Source organism: Hakea prostrata, chromosome 7, assembly GCF_041222555.1.
Source record: "Hakea prostrata isolate BN-2017 chromosome 7, UWA_Hpros_2, whole genome shotgun sequence".
Classification (NCBI taxonomy): Eukaryota; Viridiplantae; Streptophyta; class Magnoliopsida; order Proteales; family Proteaceae; genus Hakea; species Hakea prostrata.
The window spans coordinates 29264880-29284882 of NC_142606.1; the positions used below are offsets into that span (position 1 = coordinate 29264880).

General features: G+C 38.4%; 1 protein-coding gene across 4 annotated transcripts; it reads left to right on the top strand.

The window, feature by feature from the left end:
• The first annotated feature begins 1796 nt into the window (after positions 1-1796).
• On the top strand, positions 1797-5536 carry LOC149010868 (calmodulin-1-like). 4 transcript variants are annotated; one of them, XM_089161797.1, is made up of 5 exons: positions 1797-1891; positions 3550-3594; positions 4189-4363; positions 5114-5194; positions 5402-5536. In XM_089161797.1, exons 1-5 carry the CDS (start codon positions 1797-1799, stop codon positions 5534-5536), a joined length of 531 nt encoding a protein of 176 aa, XP_089017923.1. The 4 variants fall into 4 exon arrangements, with proteins under 4 accessions (XP_089017923.1, XP_089017924.1, XP_089017925.1 ...); XM_089161798.1 differs by lacking the exon at positions 3550-3594; XM_089161799.1 differs by lacking the exon at positions 3550-3594 and having other exon boundaries at positions 1797-1876.
• The last annotated feature ends 14467 nt before the right edge of the window (positions 5537-20003 follow it).

Here is a 20003-nt window from a genome sequence, read left to right on the forward strand (position 1 = left end):
TCCATGGGTTTTGGGTCAAACACCATATCTTCCAGTGAATGACCCACAATTGCCTTCTACCTTCACTTTGGGTCTTTGGACCTACAAACAAATGGATTTCCGTGTTAGGGTTTGGGCTGGATTTCACACTCTTAACCCTATTGGTCATTCACATATAGTAAATGGGAAGCTCTCGTGTCCCCTCATGCCTCTTGCCTTATTGGGCTCTCACGAGCCCAAGCTTACTATATGCAACCCTACCAAATAATGGCATCCACAATGTAATTTACGTCCTCTCATGTCTCTGATGCATGTCTTTTAAGGAATCACCATTGCTGCCACGGGTCACTCGACCTCAATACCCCTTCTAATAGGGTCAGATATGACAGTGCTTCCCTAGCCAAACACTTCTAGACCAAACCTAGGTATGTCAACTAGTAGTTACGGAAAGTGCCAAGCGGCACCATAGGAATGCATCCCATACCACCTCCACTAGCGTCCAATGACAGAAATGCCAAAAGGGCATTCCCCATTCTACAACCACAAACTAGGCAATTGCATCACATTATGATTCCATAATCATTCATGATTCCATCATTCATATTAATTCAATTATGTAAATCACATCATGAATAGCCTGTTGTAATTACAGAAGTAAAACAATATAGAAAAGAGTTCTAAATAGGAGCTATCATATGCAAACACAATCTAACAAAGTATAGAATGTAATTATGTCAATTGTGAGTGAACGTAATCACCTTATATTCAACTTAGTAAACTCCAAGTAAGAGATCAAAGAGCAAGTCCAAATTCACCAAAACAACCCTAAACAAACATGTACAGAACATAAGGAACAAACACTAACAATTGGAGACAAAACGGAGTTAAAACAGAGAAAAGTTGTTGTCAGGCACCCTTTGGTCTGTTGGATTGACCAAAGCGATTCACCAAAGTTATTGTGTATTGACAGTAACTTCTAACTTTGGTTGGAAACTCATCGAATGACATCAAAACACTCCGAAATTAATAGAAAAATTCTAGAATAACATATAGAAACTATCTATGATAATCTAAACATCAAAAAAGGTCATTGGGATAGAAATCTAATAAATCACCTAATAGGCTTGATCCACAAATTCTCACGGAAAGACTAGAATGATTGGGGATTCATGCTAAAGATAAGAAAACAATAGATCATACTTATAAAACAACCTAGGAACAGATCTAACATAGATTAAAATCAAACAACTACAGTAAGAGTAGATCATGGTCTCATGCTAGGTCAAAACATCGAAATCACACCGTATATGGAGCAAGCAGAATAAACTCTACTAGCGAGGTACTCTTTGCTATTGCAGGTGGTTGTGCTTCTCCCAATGTTATACATATGGAATTGACCACAATCCGATTGGGTATGCGATACGCTCGTCAACAAAGCTATTCTTGTGTCGAAATTTGTAGCGACTCCACTCAAGCGATTCAACAAATTGCTCGTCCTGCTGAAGCGTTATGGTCAACTTGTGATATCTAGAGCTTCAGGTTGATTATTTGCCCCTTCGATTTTGTCGAGCAAGATTGGATTGTAGATGTTATGGAATATCTTTATAATATTATTAATATAAAAAAAAAAAAAAAAATAGAAACAGAGAGAAGAAGAAGAAGAAAGTGCGCCACCAATGCGTATAAATACGGTGGGGTTCGGGGACATGGGAGACTTTTGGAGGGAGTTTGCAAGAAGAGATTTCTACATAACAGAAACAATCTTTTTGTCTTTCCCTGTCACTTTGTTTTCTTCCGTTTAGATTACTGAAACCGTCATGGCAGACAAGCTCACACAAGAGGAAATTTCATTGTTCAAGGAAGTTTTTAATCTCTTCGATAAGGACGGAGATGGTAGGTTCTTTAATTCTCTGTTTCTTTTCTCTTTTGTTGTTTCAACTGCATTTAGTTACTGCAATGCTGCATTGGCTTTATCAGACTATAAAACTGACTTCATGGTGAAATGCTGGTGATTGTTTATCTTGATTGTTATTTTCCTCAAATTATGGTTTCCTTCTTTTGCTTTTTTGATCGTTCATTCTGCGTAACCTAAGCCTTTAATCTCTCGAGTGTCTTTTTGCCATTGGATCACTAGTACTGAGGGTGATTTTGAACCTCAAGAAGATGCATGCCCCAATCAATACAAGCTACGCATTTTCTTTTCGTAAAGAAAGATTTAATTTATTCATCTATTTGTTTATTTTCTAGTCGGGAAGGTTAAAAGAAGATCCCTTATTTTGAATCTTTTTGGTTCTTACGGTAAAGTGAGAACTGTCTTTGATACTGCTATTCCTGGAGCATTTGTTCAAATCATTGCTCATCAAAGAAGGTTCAATGCCCAAGAAAGGTTGGGAGTGGCACGTCATTCTAAGGGGATGAACATTCGCACATCTGGAATATGTAGAATTTTCAGAGTCCAATTTAATCTATAATGATTTATCTGATGGGATCCTGTTCTCACACTGGTATTAAATAGAGCACCTGGTGATTAAGGATATACAGTTTTTCATAATGATAAATGCAAATGTCATGTTTGATAATATTTGTTTTGTTATTAAGAAATATACTCATCATTTAATTGACAGATGGTGGAACAGGCTTACCCAAGGTTCTAAAGATTCTGAATGTACTGATTTGACTCAGAACAGAGTGAATCCCGTGCCTAATCTCTGATTTTTAAAAGACTGAGTCTGGCTGATTTAGATGATACAAATATGAAAAAATTAGAAGAGATTGATCCTTTACCTGATTCTGAGTGTAAATCTTGGGGTAACCCTAATAGTTGAACTGAGTAATTGTCTAATACTCCTGTCAGGTCATATTTTAAATTTAATCCTGTTGGTGTATCATATTGTAATGTACTGAGGAATCTAACTCTTTAAATTTTTCTCCCATTGTCAGCATATGAATCTAGCTTTATTACTGTATATTATTCATAAAAGTTGAAAACAGAATAAATTGTTAACTCACAGCATTTATAGAATGATGCACAGTGTGTGTCCTCATCCCTATCAGGGTGATGAATGATATTGGTTGAGTGTTCAGTCATGCTTCTTCAGTTTCCTCTTTGTGCTAGCTGAAACTAATGGATTTATTAGCATAGGTTTCACAGTGACATGGAACCCAAGGTGTTCGCTAAGCACCTGAAGGGGTGCCTGTTTTGCATTACTTATGGCATCTATAATGCAATATAATAAATTGAAAGTATAGTTAGAAATATCAATTCAATATGATACAATTATGCTGATAATGATCTGATACGAGAAAACATGTTATAGGTAAAATAAGTGTGCAATTGGTCAGGCTTCTAAGAACTCCAGCTTGACCTTAGGTCTTTTAGTTCAACCCTGGTGCAGCCAACAAATGTCAGGCTGGGACATTGTGACCTAGGTCCAGCCCAGCCACCAACATGACCTTGATTAACCATTTATTAGACCAACCTGGGTTGGGTGGGCTGTGATTGACCCTGGCTGATGTATCCTTAATAAAATTAAGGGCCAAACCAATATCTTCAATCCGAACCAGCCAAAGTGGTTTTGGTTGGTGTAAAATAAGTCACTGTTTAGGACTAATAAGGTAAAAGGTTGAGGCTGAGATTTTAAGGGATTGAAGAGTAAGTATGGGCATGGATTTGATCTTATTTTAAGCACGTCCTGTGAAGGGGTCAGTGGTTTCCTAAATTTTAAGTTAGTTTTAGTTTTTTTTTTTTTTTTTTTTGGGGGGGGGAATATGGACTAATGGTCCAAGGTGCTACAAAGGTCTTTAGGATCTGAAAGGAGGTCTATGAAGGGTCTGTAAACAGGATTTTTTTTTTTCTTCTTCTTTTTTTTTGGGGGGGGGGGAGGGGGGGGGGAGGGGAGATTCCTTAAAAGGTTTTCAAAAACTGGTGAACAGAGACTGGAGAGTAAAGACTAAACTCAAAGAAAAGCTTCGGATAATCGGTTCACTTAAAACATCATTGGTTGTCAACAGCCAATTACAGATTTATAGGGCATAGGTTATTTCAGGAAAAAAGAGAAAGTAGAGTTTGTTAAGTTACTTGGTTAACATTATTAGCAATAACCAAGTAGGAAGTTACTATGCTAGGCAGCTGTTGTTGTTACTATATTGATGTCAATGTTCACTTGCTGTAAAATGTATCATCTTTTGTCTTAAGTTCTATTGCTAAAGTGTGAATTCATTTATAGGTGTAATCTCAGTTGAAGATTTGGGTTCTGTGATGAGATCCTTGGGGCAAAATCCAACTGAAGCTCAACTCCAAGGTATAATGAAAGATGTTGATGCTGATCTAAATGGAGTGATTGATTTCCCTGAGTTCTTGAACTTGATGGCAGAGAAAAAGATGGTGAGTTTAAATGGTGGCATTTTGCCTTGTAATTAATGTACATTTTACTACCAGCTCATGGTTTGCATCACTAAAAGTTTATCAAAGGCTTTTCTTTTGGAATGCAATTAAGTAATGATAGAGAGTTATTTAACAGCTCAAATTCAGTTAGTAATCCTTCTGGGCAGAGTACAGCTTTTGGAAGCATTTGCTAACTGAAGAGGGTGTCTGTGTGTGAGAGAAGCATTGATGAGATGTACTGTGCGATGGCTAGTTTACTACACAGCTAATTTAGAACAGCTAGTTAATGGCTAGTCTATACTGCCTGGTTCACATATAGTTTACCAGCTAAGTTTATGATGTTGATTAGCAGTTAACTATATGTTGTCTCAGAATAATAGATTTGTTGCAAGCAATACTTAGCGTCAGTCTCTGTAACAAGGAACCACTCTTTGTATCATAACCTATTTGATTGAGAACTAATACTGTCAAGTTTAGTTATGTGCAAATTCAGAGGGAGAACACTAAAATTAGCTCAATAATTAATTTGATTATGTTGAGAAAGTCTCCAAGCTACAAGATTTATAAGTTGGCTCATCAGCTGCAAAACAGTGCTGTGGTTCTGTTAGATAAAAACTTGGACCATCATAATCTCTCCACTCGTTGAGCGTCTTGCATAATTGAACAATGCAGACATCTTGCCTGGTATATTTTCCCCATTTGTCTCTGGAATACTTATGCTCCTTCATATTCTTTCTTCCACTATTTAAGGACCTTGATTCTGAGGAAGTGTTAATGGAAGCTTTCAAGATCTTTGACAAGGACCAAAATGGTTTTATATCACCTGAAGAGGCAAGACTCTTTATCATTTCCTTTTCTATATAATGCTTGCATCTGTCTCCTGCACCTCCTCCAGCATCCCAACCCACAACCCACCCCACCAAAGAGTAAAAAAGGTTGTCCCCCATGATACAGTTCCGAGGGCTTTCTACAAACTTCTGAGACCTTTGAATATTCATGGATAGATTTCATTATTTTTTTCTGTTGGATTTTGAGCAGCTGCGGCAAGTGATGACAGATCTGGGGAAAAATCTGACTGATGAGGAAGTGGCCAAGATGATTCAAAATGCAGATCTGGATGGTGATGGCCAAATCAATTACCAGGAGTTTGTGAGGTTTATACGGCTTAGATGAAGGCTGGTGGTGGCAGTTAAGAGTGAGTTTGAAGATAGACTAAGCCTCTAATTTGTATGTCATAATCCAGCAGCTGTAATTACGCCAAGACTGCCAGTTGTATTCTATCTCATTTGTTTCTTATAGGTCAAAGTTGTATTTTCTCAGCTTCAGAATTCCAAATGTATAGGCCTGCTGTAATATCTCCTATGTAGATCTAGCATACTGCTACCTGTTTTTTATATTTTTGGATACTGTTACTGATCCCAAGCGTTGATGATTATGCTTGTATATTGAGTAGTACTTGAATTACATAGCTTGGTCACCTAGTGCTGGTTGTCACACCCCACTCAGCCGGATCCGGTCATATCCGAATACCCGTGGGGGTAATACACCGCAAAACCTAGGTTTAGTGGCAATTTCATACAACATATAATATAACATAATTAAAAGGACAAGAATAAATCAAGTTCAAGTATACAATTATCAAATCTGAAGTATCAATAGGTTACAATCATCCATTATCTAAACTTAATCAAAATGGACATCAGAGTTTAAAGGAAGAATAGTTTGTTGCAGCGGAATTTAAACTAAATTGATTCCTTAATGGAATCCAACCCTATAAGAACAGTCCTGGCACGAGCATAAAGCTCCATGCGAGTCAACATCTTTTTTAGTCACTCCTTCAAGAAATTCTACCAACAACGAATGTCACATCCCGCCCAAATACACCCAGCATATACCCTATCTGGGTTACCCGGGGGAGTGATCCATAGCCCAAAAGATCAAGTTTAGGAACGATCATATCCATTTAGCACAAAACATAATCAAAAGCAAAAACAAATCATTATATTCTAATAAGTTAATGATGAAATTCAAGAAAATATCTCAGAAGGATCACTAAGAATATCAGAGTGCGAAAACATGATACCAAATCAAAAGACAACTGTGGAGTATAGCGGAAATATACTCAACAAACATATGCGGAAGGTAGATCAACATCTAAGGTTAAGCTCTAAGCTAATACACGTAAAGTAAAAGTCTAGAAGAATGTAGAGAAAACTAATCCACATCTTCAATCGGCTCTTCTTCTTCTTCAGTCTTCATCTTCTTCACCTTGTGCTTCCTTATATGGACCGTCATCGAATTCCAAACCTGCAGAGAAGTCTAACAACATATATGGTACAAAACGAGTGAGTTCCGAAAGAAACCCAATAAGGCAGTTAAATTCATAATAACATAAATAGCAGGATTTCAAAGCAAGACATGAATGCAATATGGTATGAGACAAACAATGAATGTATGAATCTAACTCTATGTATGCTGGTTTCTATTGGCAGACATGCTTTAAGTCATAGCACCATACTTCTTTAGGTAGGTCTCATAACAAAATGTTGTTTGGTAGTGGGTAGGAACACCTTCCGAACAACTTTGGCTGGGGTTTAAATCACTGCTCTCTCACATCACCATTTGGTATAAGTATTGGCGCATGTCAGGGTTAAGCCTAGCCAAATGCAAGTCTTCTACTTAGTCATATCAACTCAGTTTCAGATATGTCCATTCCTTGTCCCTGACGATCCTTTCCGGTATCCTTCACACAAGAGTCCTCATAGTCCCTGACTACGAACTCATCGACCCTATAGGTCATCCACATATGGTAAACGGAAGCTCTCACATCCTCTCACGGGTTGGTTACCGTTCTTGAGCGCCCGTGAGCCTAAGTCTATCCATATGCAACCCTACCAATGAATGGCCCCCACAATGTGATTCCTGTCCTCTCATAGGTTGGTTACCGGTCTTGAGCACCCCTAAATCCCCATTGCTACCACAGGTCGTTCGGTCTCAATACCCTTCCGACTAGGGTCTGATATAACAAGGTATTCTTAGCCAAACACTGCTAGACAACCCTAAGTATGACAACCAATGATTCAGAAAGATGTCAATGGGCATCTTCGGAGAACATCCAATACCATTCCCTCCGATGTCCAAGGACAGAAATGTCAAAAGGACACCTCTCCTTCCCGAACCATACTTAATCAGTCACAATCACAAATCAATCATATCATATAAATTTATAGTATATAGAAAATATACCATAATAAGATCCATCTCATATACAATTGACAAATAAAGACATTCATAAACTAAAGAATACAAGTAAATAAGGCTACTATAATTAAAGTAAGTGCAACAGTAGTATATCCATAAAAGAATCTATTTATGGTAACAAATCCGAAAGATTCTAATATAGAAACTAAAATCACACAATTTATGGTATTACAGAAGTAACCATCCTTACCTTTATATAACTTGAAGAGAATCTCCAAGGATCAAGGAGAATCTTCCCAAACTTGGCAAGAAGGTCCTAAACAAGTATATATATCATATTAGGAAAGAAACCTAGAAGGTAAGAGATCAAATCATCCAAAACAGACCAAATATGAGGTTGCTATCCTCATTGGTCGATTGATTGGTCTATTGACTCAGTCGACCAACAAGGTCATGATTGGTCTATTGACTCAGTCGACCAACAAGGTCAGTAACAGACAAAAACAGGGATTTCTGATCCGAAATCCGAATTTTGTGATTCGAATCGCCACCAAACAAGAAAGGAATTATCATGATAGTTTTCTAGTGCTAAGGAGCAAACCTAACACTATCATTGATCAAAAATCTAAAGACACAAATAAGAAAACAAAACTTACCATAAATGTATCAGTCATGGTTTTCGAAGAAAGCATGGTATGATCAAGAAGAAAGAACTAGAGATTGATAGGTTACAACTCTTGTAAAGAAAACACGGCGATTGACTACTAATATGATCAATAAAACAAATCTAAGAAGATAAGAATTTGAATCAAAAGATGAACGAAAACAAGATCATGATTTAGATCATGATTCCTTCAAAAGCTTGCAATGATCATGATTAAGATCATTGCATTAGCCATTAATCCTTAGGAAATCATGAGAGACGAGTAGAGGGATGCTTGCAACAGAGAATGCAACATCTTCTCTACTGTCTTAGCCCAAAAAGGAAAGAAAAACTAAAGATGGAGAAGAGAGGAGGATGATCACATACCTTGTGTTGTAAGAGCAAGAGAAATGATGAAGATCCAACAAGAAAACCACCAAAGGCGCAAAGGAGATGACTTGGGGAGAGCTCTGGTTCGTTCCAAAGGCTTAGGAGGCAGAGGAGGCAAAAAGAACTTGAGCATGCACTTGAATAGAGCAGCCAAGACCTAAATCCGCAAAACAGATCTCATTGGTCGATTGATTAGTCTACTGATCCCAATCGACCAATCAGTCGACCAATGGAGACAACAAGGTACAAAACTGTTTTGGTCATAACTTCTTCGTTTGAAGTCCAATTGATCCGAAATTCGAAAGGGAACTTCACACAAACATAATAAGACTATCTAGCTGGAATTGGACATCATCCATGGTCCAAAAATCAGTACTTTACAAATTGGGAACATGAGTTTCTTAAATGGAAACAATCATGGTTTTCATAGCAAACTCACCATGGATTCGAGGGAAGAATTAGAGAGAACAAGGCTTCACTCTAATGGAATATCAAAAACATATCAGAGGCAAGAATAACTAAATAGAAAATCAAAAGAATACTAATCCTAGAATGAGAGGAATCAAAAATAGAAACTTACTAGAATGCTTATATCAATGGTCAACATAGAAGGCTAAAATGGCTAGAAAGAAAGGGGAATTGATTCGAATAGATGAAATACATTAGAACAGCAAGTAAAGGATAAGATCAAAAATGTTAAACATTAATAAGAAAAGAAGCTACGTAGAATGATCATGCTGTCCAAAACTCCTTCAAAATCAATGAATAATTGAAGAGATTCACCATGTGGTTTCAAGGAATGCATAGAGTGATTGGGGGTTCACTCCAAGACATTAGGAGATTAGAGAATAGGTAGTTATAGTAGTGTAACACCTTCTCCACAATGAAAACATCAAGATAGATCAGTAAGAAGAAGAAAAGAGAGAAGAAGGAGATAGAACACTGAAATCAAGGTCCAACTTCAAGGTGTAACATTAAACTAATCTTTCTTTACCCAAAACAGATAGGGTGTCCTAGCTAGGTTTGGGTTGGATTTCACAACGAGTCCTCCACCGATAGTATATTCTAATGGAAGTAGACATATAAAAGGAATGAGTTCAACACAATTGAATGAGGTCAACTCAACATCATGTCATGCATTCGTTCACAATATTTTCACACACATATTTCATTAATATTGATAAAGTAATTAATGATAATGATATGATATGTGAATGATTATGATATTATGTTCCTAACCCTATTATAAAGTCTCTATATTAGACATGCATTAAGTCGTACACTAGTCTCCTCTGGGCGGTCTCATTCACTCTCCTTCAATGGGTTCTCTGCAGTTGTTGGGTCAAGTCACATCAATCCGTGGCTGGGGTTTAAGTCACCACTCTCTCACATCACCGTTTGTCATGAGAACTGGCGCGTGTTAAGGATTACTCTAGGCCCAATGCACAGTCATACAATTTCGTACTACATATGATCCAGATACTTCCCCTATGACACTAACCAACTCAATTCAGTATCATTTTCTACTAAAGTCATCGTATCCAATGGCACAAACTAACTTGGACTATGTTAACCCTTAACCCTATTTGTCACATCCACCCAGCCGGTATCCTATCTGGCATACCCGGGATGTGATCCACAACCCGAAAATCCAGATCGAGCGGCCATGCCTCCCACATACACGATAACATAATCATGAACAATATAATCAATGTTCAAAGTAAGCAATAAACAGATCAAATGAATAAGAAAAGGTAATCAATCAGAATGCGGAATTATCAAGTATCAACTTCACATAATAATGATCTCAAAGAGAAAGAGTGATCAGGAGTCACTCCTTCAATAATAGCGAAAAAGTGGTTAATCAAACTTAATTACAACCAGTATCCAGAGTAAATCCATCAGAGTTAAAGACAATATATCCAAATATTTAACAGTCATCCAGGGAAATGGGGCACTACACAAAGGTCTCTTCTATCCTAATGATTGTTTCTTCATAAGTATGGATGAAGTGAACCCAGCACGGCGGCTCCCTCACCATGGTGGGGCTAACCCTGGTACAAACCATAACCCTCCTCGGCACAATAATCCTGACTCTCATCGTAGCCATCACCCGAAGGGTAGTATGCGGGATCATAGCTCGGGTCGTAGAGTGCGCCATCAGAGTCTTCTACACCTACAGGATAATCTAACAAATTGCACGAAAGGAATGAGTTCAAAAGAACTCAACAAGGCAACTCATTTCATAATACACAATTCATCCAATACAAATCATGATATGATGCAATATGATATGAGACAATGATGATATATGGTTCTAACCCTAAGTATGCTAGTTTCTAAGGTAGACATGCTTTAAGCCATAGCACCATACTCCTTTAGGTCGTTTGTCACTCCCCCTCAATCATACAAGATATCTTGGGTCTGCCGGGGTAATTGGGTAAAGTCCTCATCAAAACCATGGCTGGAGGTTAAGTCACCACTCTCTCACATCACCATTGGTATAAGTATTGGCGCATGTCACGGCGAAGCCTAGCCCAATGCAAGTCATCTACTCAGTCGTATCATGTCAGATCCGGATACTTTCCCTATGGCACCGACCAACTCAATTTTGTATCCTTCACACTAGAGTCAGCGTATCCTATGGCACCGACCAACTAGGACTACGGACTCATCAACCCTATTGGTCATCCACAAATGGTAAACAGGAAGCTCTCACGTCCTCTCACGGGTTGGTTACCGGTCTTGAGCGCCCGTGAGCCCTAGTCTATCCATTAGCAACCCTACCAATACATGGCCCCTTTCGGGTATCCGCAGTATGGTTTAAGTCCTCTCACGGAGTGATTACCGGTCTTGAGCGCCCCTCAACCATACTCTACCACGGGTCGTTCGGTCTCAATACCCTTCCGATTCGGGTCTGATACAATAAGGAGATATCCTAACCATACACCTAGACAATCCTATGTATGTCATCCAATAACCCGGGAAAGTGTCGATGGACACTTCCCAATCCCAAGTCATACGTAGTCAATCACAAGCTCAATCTCATCATATCATTCATAATCAATAATTCGTCATATAAACAAAGACATATCATAACATGATTGATCATATACGAAATCATGAAGTATAATTAAGCATGATATTCCGAATGACATGTAACATACTATTACTGATAAGAATGTATATAAAAGTCATGCATGGTAAAGAAGTACACCTAGGAAATATATTTACTGAGTTCTTAAAGCATAAGCATGATTACATAATCATTGTACTTGAGTTAACGACCGTCCTTACCTTAATCGAGTCGTAAATAAAATCAATGATCACCAAGAATAGTCCCAAAAATCAGTGTTGGTACACTAGACAACATACAAGTAACATCAGAGAAGAAAACAATTGAATCGGAGGTCAAATGAAGCTATTCAGCCAAGTACAGGGATGTTACCATCTCTTGGTTGACTGGCTTGGTCGACTGTCAGTCGACCAAGGCAGTCGACCAAGACTTGCTAACCATGGGCAGAATTGAAGACTTGGTCCAAAGCTGACCTTCTGGTGCTCCGATCGACACGAAATTGGGAGGGCATGATTATAACAATATGAGGATACTACACACTAAATTTCATGACGATCCAACGATCCAATAAAAAATACCCAAATCGAAGCCTTATGTTCTATATGATAACTATCAAGAATAGAATTGATTGAAATTGTAAAAAATGATGGGAATCAATCAAGAGAATGGTAGTAATCAAGTTAGAATCATGAATTCATAGTAATCTAGACCTAACATGTATTTACATATCAGTTTTGAATCAAGACAAGGTTGAAATGGAAGAAATCAAAGTAATGAAATGTAAGCAATCATAATTGAATCATAACATAGCAAGAATGGGGTGATAATCATAGGATTGAATGGGGAAAATCATGGTTAAGTGTTTGCAAGGTTGCAGCACTTCAACCATGGTCTTAAGATCATAATTTGGTAGAAAATGAATAGATTAGAGGAAGAATAGAAGGAATCATACCTTGAGTTGATGATTGATGTGCAATACTAATGATTGGAGTCAAAGATCTTCACAAACATCAAGAAAAGCCCAAGAGAGTGTCCAACTTCGTGCTCTGGAGTGCAAATGATTAGTCTAGGTCCTCATTCACGATTTCCAAAAAGGTAGGGGCAAAATGGGAAGTGATTTTGTAAAATTTCAAAATCCATTACTGCTGGTCGATTGGCTGGTCAACTGTCAGTCGACCAAGGCATGACAGCAACTTCAGGAGTGGATTTGGAAGGCCAAACAGATCCGAATTGAGTTGGGTTTTCTCCTACAAGTCAATCAACAAGTCTAGTTTCAAGAAATACATTCGGATTGATCACGGGGGTCCAATAGGTGCTTCAACTAATTCTTTCTTCATTGATGCGCAGATTTTCACTCAACACTGACAATGTGCTCAAGTAAGGGGCATCATTGTCAATGTCCATAGGCTCTAGATCTAGCATCGAATCTTCAATTAAGAGGGCCCACAAGTCTCTTCTACCACCACTTCAGGTCTTCGGACCTGCAACAGTATAAAATTCGGGCCGGGTCAGGGTTATGATAAGGCCGGATTTTACACTATTGATCGTCCACATATAATGAACATGATGCTCTCCATATCCTCTCACGGTTTAGTTACCGGTCTTGAGCACCCATGAGCCCTTATCTATTATATGCCACCCTACCATCTCATGATGGTAGTGGGCTTGCTTGATGCTCACAGGACCCATCCATTGACATCATGGGTTAACCGTTTTCAATACCCCTACCGAAAGGGTAGTAGTACTCGTGAGGGTTACCTAGCCAAACCCTTCTAGACACTTAGCATTCATGTACTTAGGTTTAAATACATACTCTTATAAGTTCACTAGGGTAATAGGCGAACCCACAACCCTAGTTGGTAAATAGATATAAGAGAATCTAAATCTCAAAACCAATCCCACACACATTCTCATATCATCATTCAAAGAATATTGAAAATAGAAGCAAACATACTTTCTTACCTTTCAATCTTGCAAAATCACACACATAATCACAAGATAATAAATACGAAAGCAAGGGAAAATATCAATAATGAAAATTAATTAACATCATTAAACATGAAATATAAGGTTAAGTATATTCCTCACCTTTCAATTTGATTCTATTCTCCAAAGTCCCAAATTTCACTCTCACAAGTCGGTGATTAAATTCAAAGTAAACCTAATCATGTAAGAGAATGGATAAATAAAAATTAGAAGTCAATTGGGTTTCAAAAGGTATCCCAAAATCATCCCACAAAAACCCAATCTAACAACTAGGTTCAAACCCGCCGTTCTCAACCTAGTTTCTCAAATAATCACTATTTTGCCACCGATTCAAAGTCAAATCAAAGCAAAACTTTGGGAAAGTCTAATTGGCAGCAATAGGGTTCTAAAGGTACCTTCAATTTGACCCAATTTGTTCTAAATAAAAAAATGCCCAAATTTGGCTCTCTAAATCGCCCGCGGGCATCTTAAAGAGTCAAAACGCAAAATCTTTTGCAACGATTCGCACCAACAACTCACAGACTAGAGGGAAGCGTTAATACAACTATTTAAGAGTATTTAATAAAACTAACATGCTTCCACTACCGAAATCCCACATTCAAAGTGGTGAAAACCTCACAAAACTATGTTTAAAGAAGAGGGTTTAAGGATTATCACCTTTTTCAATGTTATCACGATGATCCGGGTCACAAAACACCTTTGGTTGGATGGAATCTAATCTTTTCCTTGGTTTCTCCTCTTCCCAAAGCTTCAGCCCCACTCTAGCATTAGAAAATGTGTTTAGAGGTGAGTTAAAACATAAAATAGGGTTTTAAAACCCGAAATCTTGATTTTGTCTCGTCACTGTGAAAGGGCATGTTTCCTTCACTGGGTCACCCAACCCGCCACTCAACCGGTCCATGTTTTGACCCCCATCTGAAGTCTGATTTTGGTGAGTTTTGGCTTGAATGAAAGGTCTTCCATTTATCTACGTTTGTATATATTTACCTCATCAATCAGACTCTCCATCGCCGGTCTACGGTCATGCCAAAATCATCTTTTAACGTCGTCGTGATTAACCTTCTCTCTCCTCTTAAACTTCTGGAGAGATATTGAGTCATCACTATGGTCATCCACAATCATTGAGTCCATTTCCAAACTTTTGGGCTCAACATGAATGACCCACAGTTATTGCCGACTTAAGGCCCGGTGTGAAATCCCACCTAACCCTAATCCGGAAATCCATAGTGTAGATTTGAAGACTTGAAGTGAAGGTAGAAGGCAGTTGTGGGCCATCGAATTTGAACCCATTAGGTCTGACCTAGAACCCTTTGGGTTTGTTAATGAAGATCTTAGTATGGAAACCCCGAGTGAGTTTGGATGATGATGTGATTAGAATGAAGTATGACTAGAAAGGCAAACCAACATTTCTATGTTGACACATTTGGAAGGTCTTATAAAGTCAAGTAAGACAGTTTTCTTAAGTTGGTGAAAGACCCAGGTGAAGCTTGTGGCCTTCGGGGACCAAAATCTGATTTTGACCTTACTCCTTGGTCGCTCAAAGTGACCAACCCCCAAGCGACCAAACTGCCAAGCAGCTAGGGGCAGTTTGGTCAATCCCTTGGAAATTAGGTTTTTGAAGCCCTATTTAAGTGTTTTTCATTCTAATTTGTCCCATAATGTTCTAAAGCCTCTGGAGAACATGGAAAGAACCTTAGAACCTCCTCTTCGAAGCCAAGGAAGATTCCCAAGCATCCGTCGAAGTTTTTCTCCATCGAATCTTCTTCTACAAAGTTAGTAATCGATTTGTTTCTCTCTAGATTTAGTATCTCATTGTTTTCTATCTACCTCTATGATAATGAGGAAGGTCTCATACCATTACCTTGACCTTTCCTTCTATCCCCATAATTTTAGGGTGAATCCCTTTTCCCTCTATCACTTTGTGAATCTATTGTGGATTGATTTTGAGGGAAAATTCTAGGGTAACCTTCAAGAATGGGTATCCATTCAAAGACCTTGATTACTATTTCATGTTACACCCTTCCCAATGCCAATTCTTGATTTTGAATTACTGTTCTTTCATTCTTGGGTGAAACCCCTTTCTCTCTAGTCTTTCAGTGAGAAACACAGACTGATTTTGGTAAAAATTCTATTTTATGATTCAATTAGATTCCTATTCCAATGACCATGTTTGATGCTTAGATCATCATATATAGTCTTAGTATGTTCTTGTGGAAATCCCCTTCGAATTTTGGAGTAATCGGACTTCAAACGAAGAAGTTATGACCAATTTAGTGTTTTATGTCTGTACAGCAACGCATTTGTCGCTCACCTTTCGTCACTTGGAGAGACCAATCCCTGAGTGACCAATAGAGTCATTGACAAAAATTTGCTCTATTTTGCTTCCATTTCGTCTTTGATCGTTAGGGTTTGTTCCTAATGCTTAACTCGTGTTTGTTTAGGGTTCTTTTGGTGATTTTAGACTTGCCCATTGATCTCTTTCTCGAAGTTTATGAAGCCAAGTACAAGGTGAGTACGTTCACTCACAATTGGCATATTGCGTTCTATATGTTGTTTGATTTGGTATGCATATGATAGCTACTATTTTAGATTCCTTTCTATATTGTTTTAATTCTGTAATTACAATATGCTATCCATGATGTGTTTTACATATTTAATATAAATGGGAATGATTTGATTGTGAATGGATCTTGCTTGGATATATGTATGGATTCATGATGTGATTGCCTAGGTTGTGATTGGGGAATGGGGAATACCCTTTTGGCATTTCTGTCATTGGACACCAGTGGAGGTGGTATGGGATGCATTCCTATGATGCCCTTTGGCGCTTTCCCTGATTATTGGTTGACATACCTAGAGCATGTCTGGAAGTGTTTGGCTAGGAATACCCTGTTATATCATACCCAATTCGAAAGGGAATTGAGACTGAGTGACTCGTGGCAGCAATGGGGATTTGTGGGCACTCAACACCGGTAACCAACCCATGAGAGGACATGAGAACTTCCTGTTTATTATTTTTGGATGACCAATAGGGTTAATGAGTCTGCAATCCGAGTTGGTCAAAGCCATAGCATGCAATCACTCTAGGGCGAAGGATACTGGAAAGGATCGCGAAGGCAAAGAAAGGAAGTATCCAACCCTAAGTTTATATAACTAAGTAGAAGACTTGCATTGGGGTAAGATTAAGCTTGACATGCGTCAATACTCAGACCAATGGTGGTGAGCGAAAGTGTTGACCTAAACCCCAGCCATGGAATGTCTGAGAGGGATGCAGGACCCAATTACCACCGAAGAACCCAAGATACCGGGATGGTTGAGGGAGAGTGATTTGAGACCTACCTAGAGTAGTATGGTGCTATGACATAAAGCATGTCTACCACTAGAGACCAACATATAATAGAGCTAGAAGCATACTTGCATATTGTTTCATATCATTTGCATTCATGCCTTGTTCTTGATGTGAAATCCAGCCCTAACCTTGACCCGAAAACCTTGTTGTTTGTAGGTCCGAAGATCCGAAGTGAAGGAAGAAGCCAATTATGGGCCATCTCAATAGAAACCATGGTGTTTGACATAGAAGACATGGTGTTTGACACAGAACCCATGGAGATTGATGATGGTGCTCCATACTTTGAAGCTTTGGCAGTGTTCGAAAAGAAACTACACCTTGATGAAGGAGAGCTTAGTTGATGGACCTAAAGCCTACTAGGACATGGTTTAAAGGCATTCCTCTATGCTAGGTGAGTCATTTGTTGAGTTGGGTGAAGCCCACTTGAATTTGATGAAGTTTAGACATTCATTTCCCTGTCTGAACCTTGTTGTCCTAGCTTGGTCGATTTCCTGGTCGACTGGCCAATCGACCAGCAAAGCTGCCAGCTGCTGACAAAATCCAAGAATATCTTATGTTTAGGGTTTTTGATGCTCTATATAAGTAGACTTCGTGTTTCATAGCCTCTCTTGTTTCTAAAACTTTTTGTGAACGTGGAAAACCTCTCTCAAAGCCTCTCCTTGGTGATTGTGAAGAACTCTTGCAAAATCTCAAGTTCTTCATCTCTTGTTCATCATCAAGGTTAGTAATATCTATGTTTCTCATTGATTTACTCTTGTATTGATCTAATCCTATGATGTGATTATGAAGATGGTATTGCAACCTTGCAAACACATCTTTAACAATCTCCATTGTTGAGAATGAATCTCCATTCATTCCATTGATGCTATGATCTTCATGCTTGATTCTTAGCCATGATTATACGATATCTTCGTGGAGCCATGATCATTCCTTTAATTTGATTTCTCTAGCATATTAGATCTGATCCTTGTTAGTATTCATCTCTGATCTATTGCTAATACTCTTGAGTGAATCCTTAATTCTCCTTTGCATCCATGGTTGTTTTCATTGAAAACCATGTTTTTTTATCAAATTAGAAAGTCATGTTTTCAAAATAGAAAGTCATGGTTTTGATCATTGTTTGGTGTCTAATCTATGCTAGTTAGTCTTGGATTATTGTTCCTAAGGTTCCTTAGAAATTTCAAAGTGTTTTGAATCCCAAAAGATGAGTTTCGGATCAAAATTCAGTTTTTGGCTACAAATATTGTTCACCTGGTCGACTGGACCAAGCTACCATGCATGAACAACATTGGTTTCTTTGTCTGATTTGATCCGTTTGACTTCCAATCTTCTAGGGCTTTTTCCTAATGTTGTATCTATGCTTGTCTAGGGTTTATTTGCTAACTTTGGACTTGATCTCTTGTTCCTCCAGATTTTCTTTGAATCTAATTAAGATAAGGATAGTTGTTTCATATTAACATAGATGTGTGAATCTTAGTTTCTAATTTGGGAATTTCATAGATTCTCTGATGTTCTTTTATTTTCTTAATATGATATTACTTTTGTAAGTATTTCAAGTACAATAGTACATTGTTCATGTATTTCCTTATTACTTTTATCATGTATGAATACTTATTCTTGTTATTTACATATTCGATTAATCATGTTAACATGTTTATCTTTCTATATGATGGAATATTAGTTGTATATGTTATGACTGAATTGGGAATGTGATTGATTAGGTATGATTTGGGATTGGGGAATGTCTTTTTGACGTTTCTGTCCTTGGACATCATTGGAAGTGGTATGGGACATTTTCGATGGTGCCCTTTGACTCTTTCCCGGATTATTGTATGTCATACCTAGGGCTTGTCTAGGAGTGTTTGGCTAGGATGTCCGTGTTATATCAAACCCAATTTGAAAGGGTATTGAGACCAAGTAACTCATGGTAGCAATGTGGGTTTGTGGGCGCTCAAGACTGGTAACCAACCCGTGAGAGGACATGGTTCACATTGTGGGGGCCATTCATTGGTAGGGTCGCAACTAGTAGACTTGGGCTCATGGGTGCTCAAGACCAATGAGTTATATCCGTGAGAGGACATGAGAGCTTCCCGTTTATTATTTTTGGATGACCAATAGGGTTTGAGTCCATAGTCCGAGTTGGTTGTAGCCATAGGATATGCTGACTCTAGTGAGAAGGATACCGGAAAGGATCCCAAGAGGGGAGGAATGGAAGTATCTGACCCTGACTTGATATAACTAAGTAGAAGACTTGCATTTGGCTAGGCTTGACCTTGACATGCGCCAATACTCAAACAAAACGGAGGCGTAAGAGATTGTTGACCTAAACCCCAATCATGGAATGTTTGAGATGGATGCAGGACCCATTGCCAACTGGAGAACCCAAGATACCAAAATGGTTGAGAGAGATTGATTTGGACCCTACCGAGAGGAGTATGGTGCTATGACTTAAAGCGTGTTTGTCACATCCACCCAGTCGGTACCCTATCTGGAATACCCGAGTGTGTGATCCACAACCCCGAATATCAAGTTTAGGAACGATCATATCCATTTAGCACAATAACATAATCAAAAGCAAGAACAAATCATTGTATTCAAGTAATCTATTAATAAAAGTCAAGAAAGGATCTCAAAAGGATCACAAAAGATTATCAGAGTGCGGAATAACAATATATCAAATCAAAAGACAACTGTAGAGTATAGCGGAAATATACTCCACAAACATATGCGGAAGGTAGATCGAAATCTAAAGCAAAGCCCTAAGCTAATGCAAGTAAAATAAAAGTATAGAAGAAACAAGAGAAGTATAATCAACATCTTAAGGCGGCTCTTCTTCTTCTTCACCTTTGGGTTATGCTCTTGAAGCTTCAGATCAGCATCTAGCGCACGATCCCATCGGTAAACAAGATGATGGTGGCTGCCGTCAATGGGAGCCATCAACGCAATCCAAATCTGAGTGTTGTCTGCCTCGCTAGTCAACACCTTATCCAAGGAT

Bases quoted from the DNA above. Each gene is read 5' to 3' on its own strand.
- LOC149010868 (XM_089161797.1), top strand. From the start codon at position 1,797: ATGGCAGACAAGCTCACACAAGAGGAAATTTCATTGTTCAAGGAAGTT. The intron at 3,595-4,188 runs GTAAAAGGTTGA...CTATTGCTAAAG, and splicing joins CACTGTTTAGGACTAATAAG to TGTGAATTCATTTATAGGTG. The intron at 4,364-5,113 runs GTGAGTTTAAAT...CCACTATTTAAG, and splicing joins TGATGGCAGAGAAAAAGATG to GACCTTGATTCTGAGGAAGT.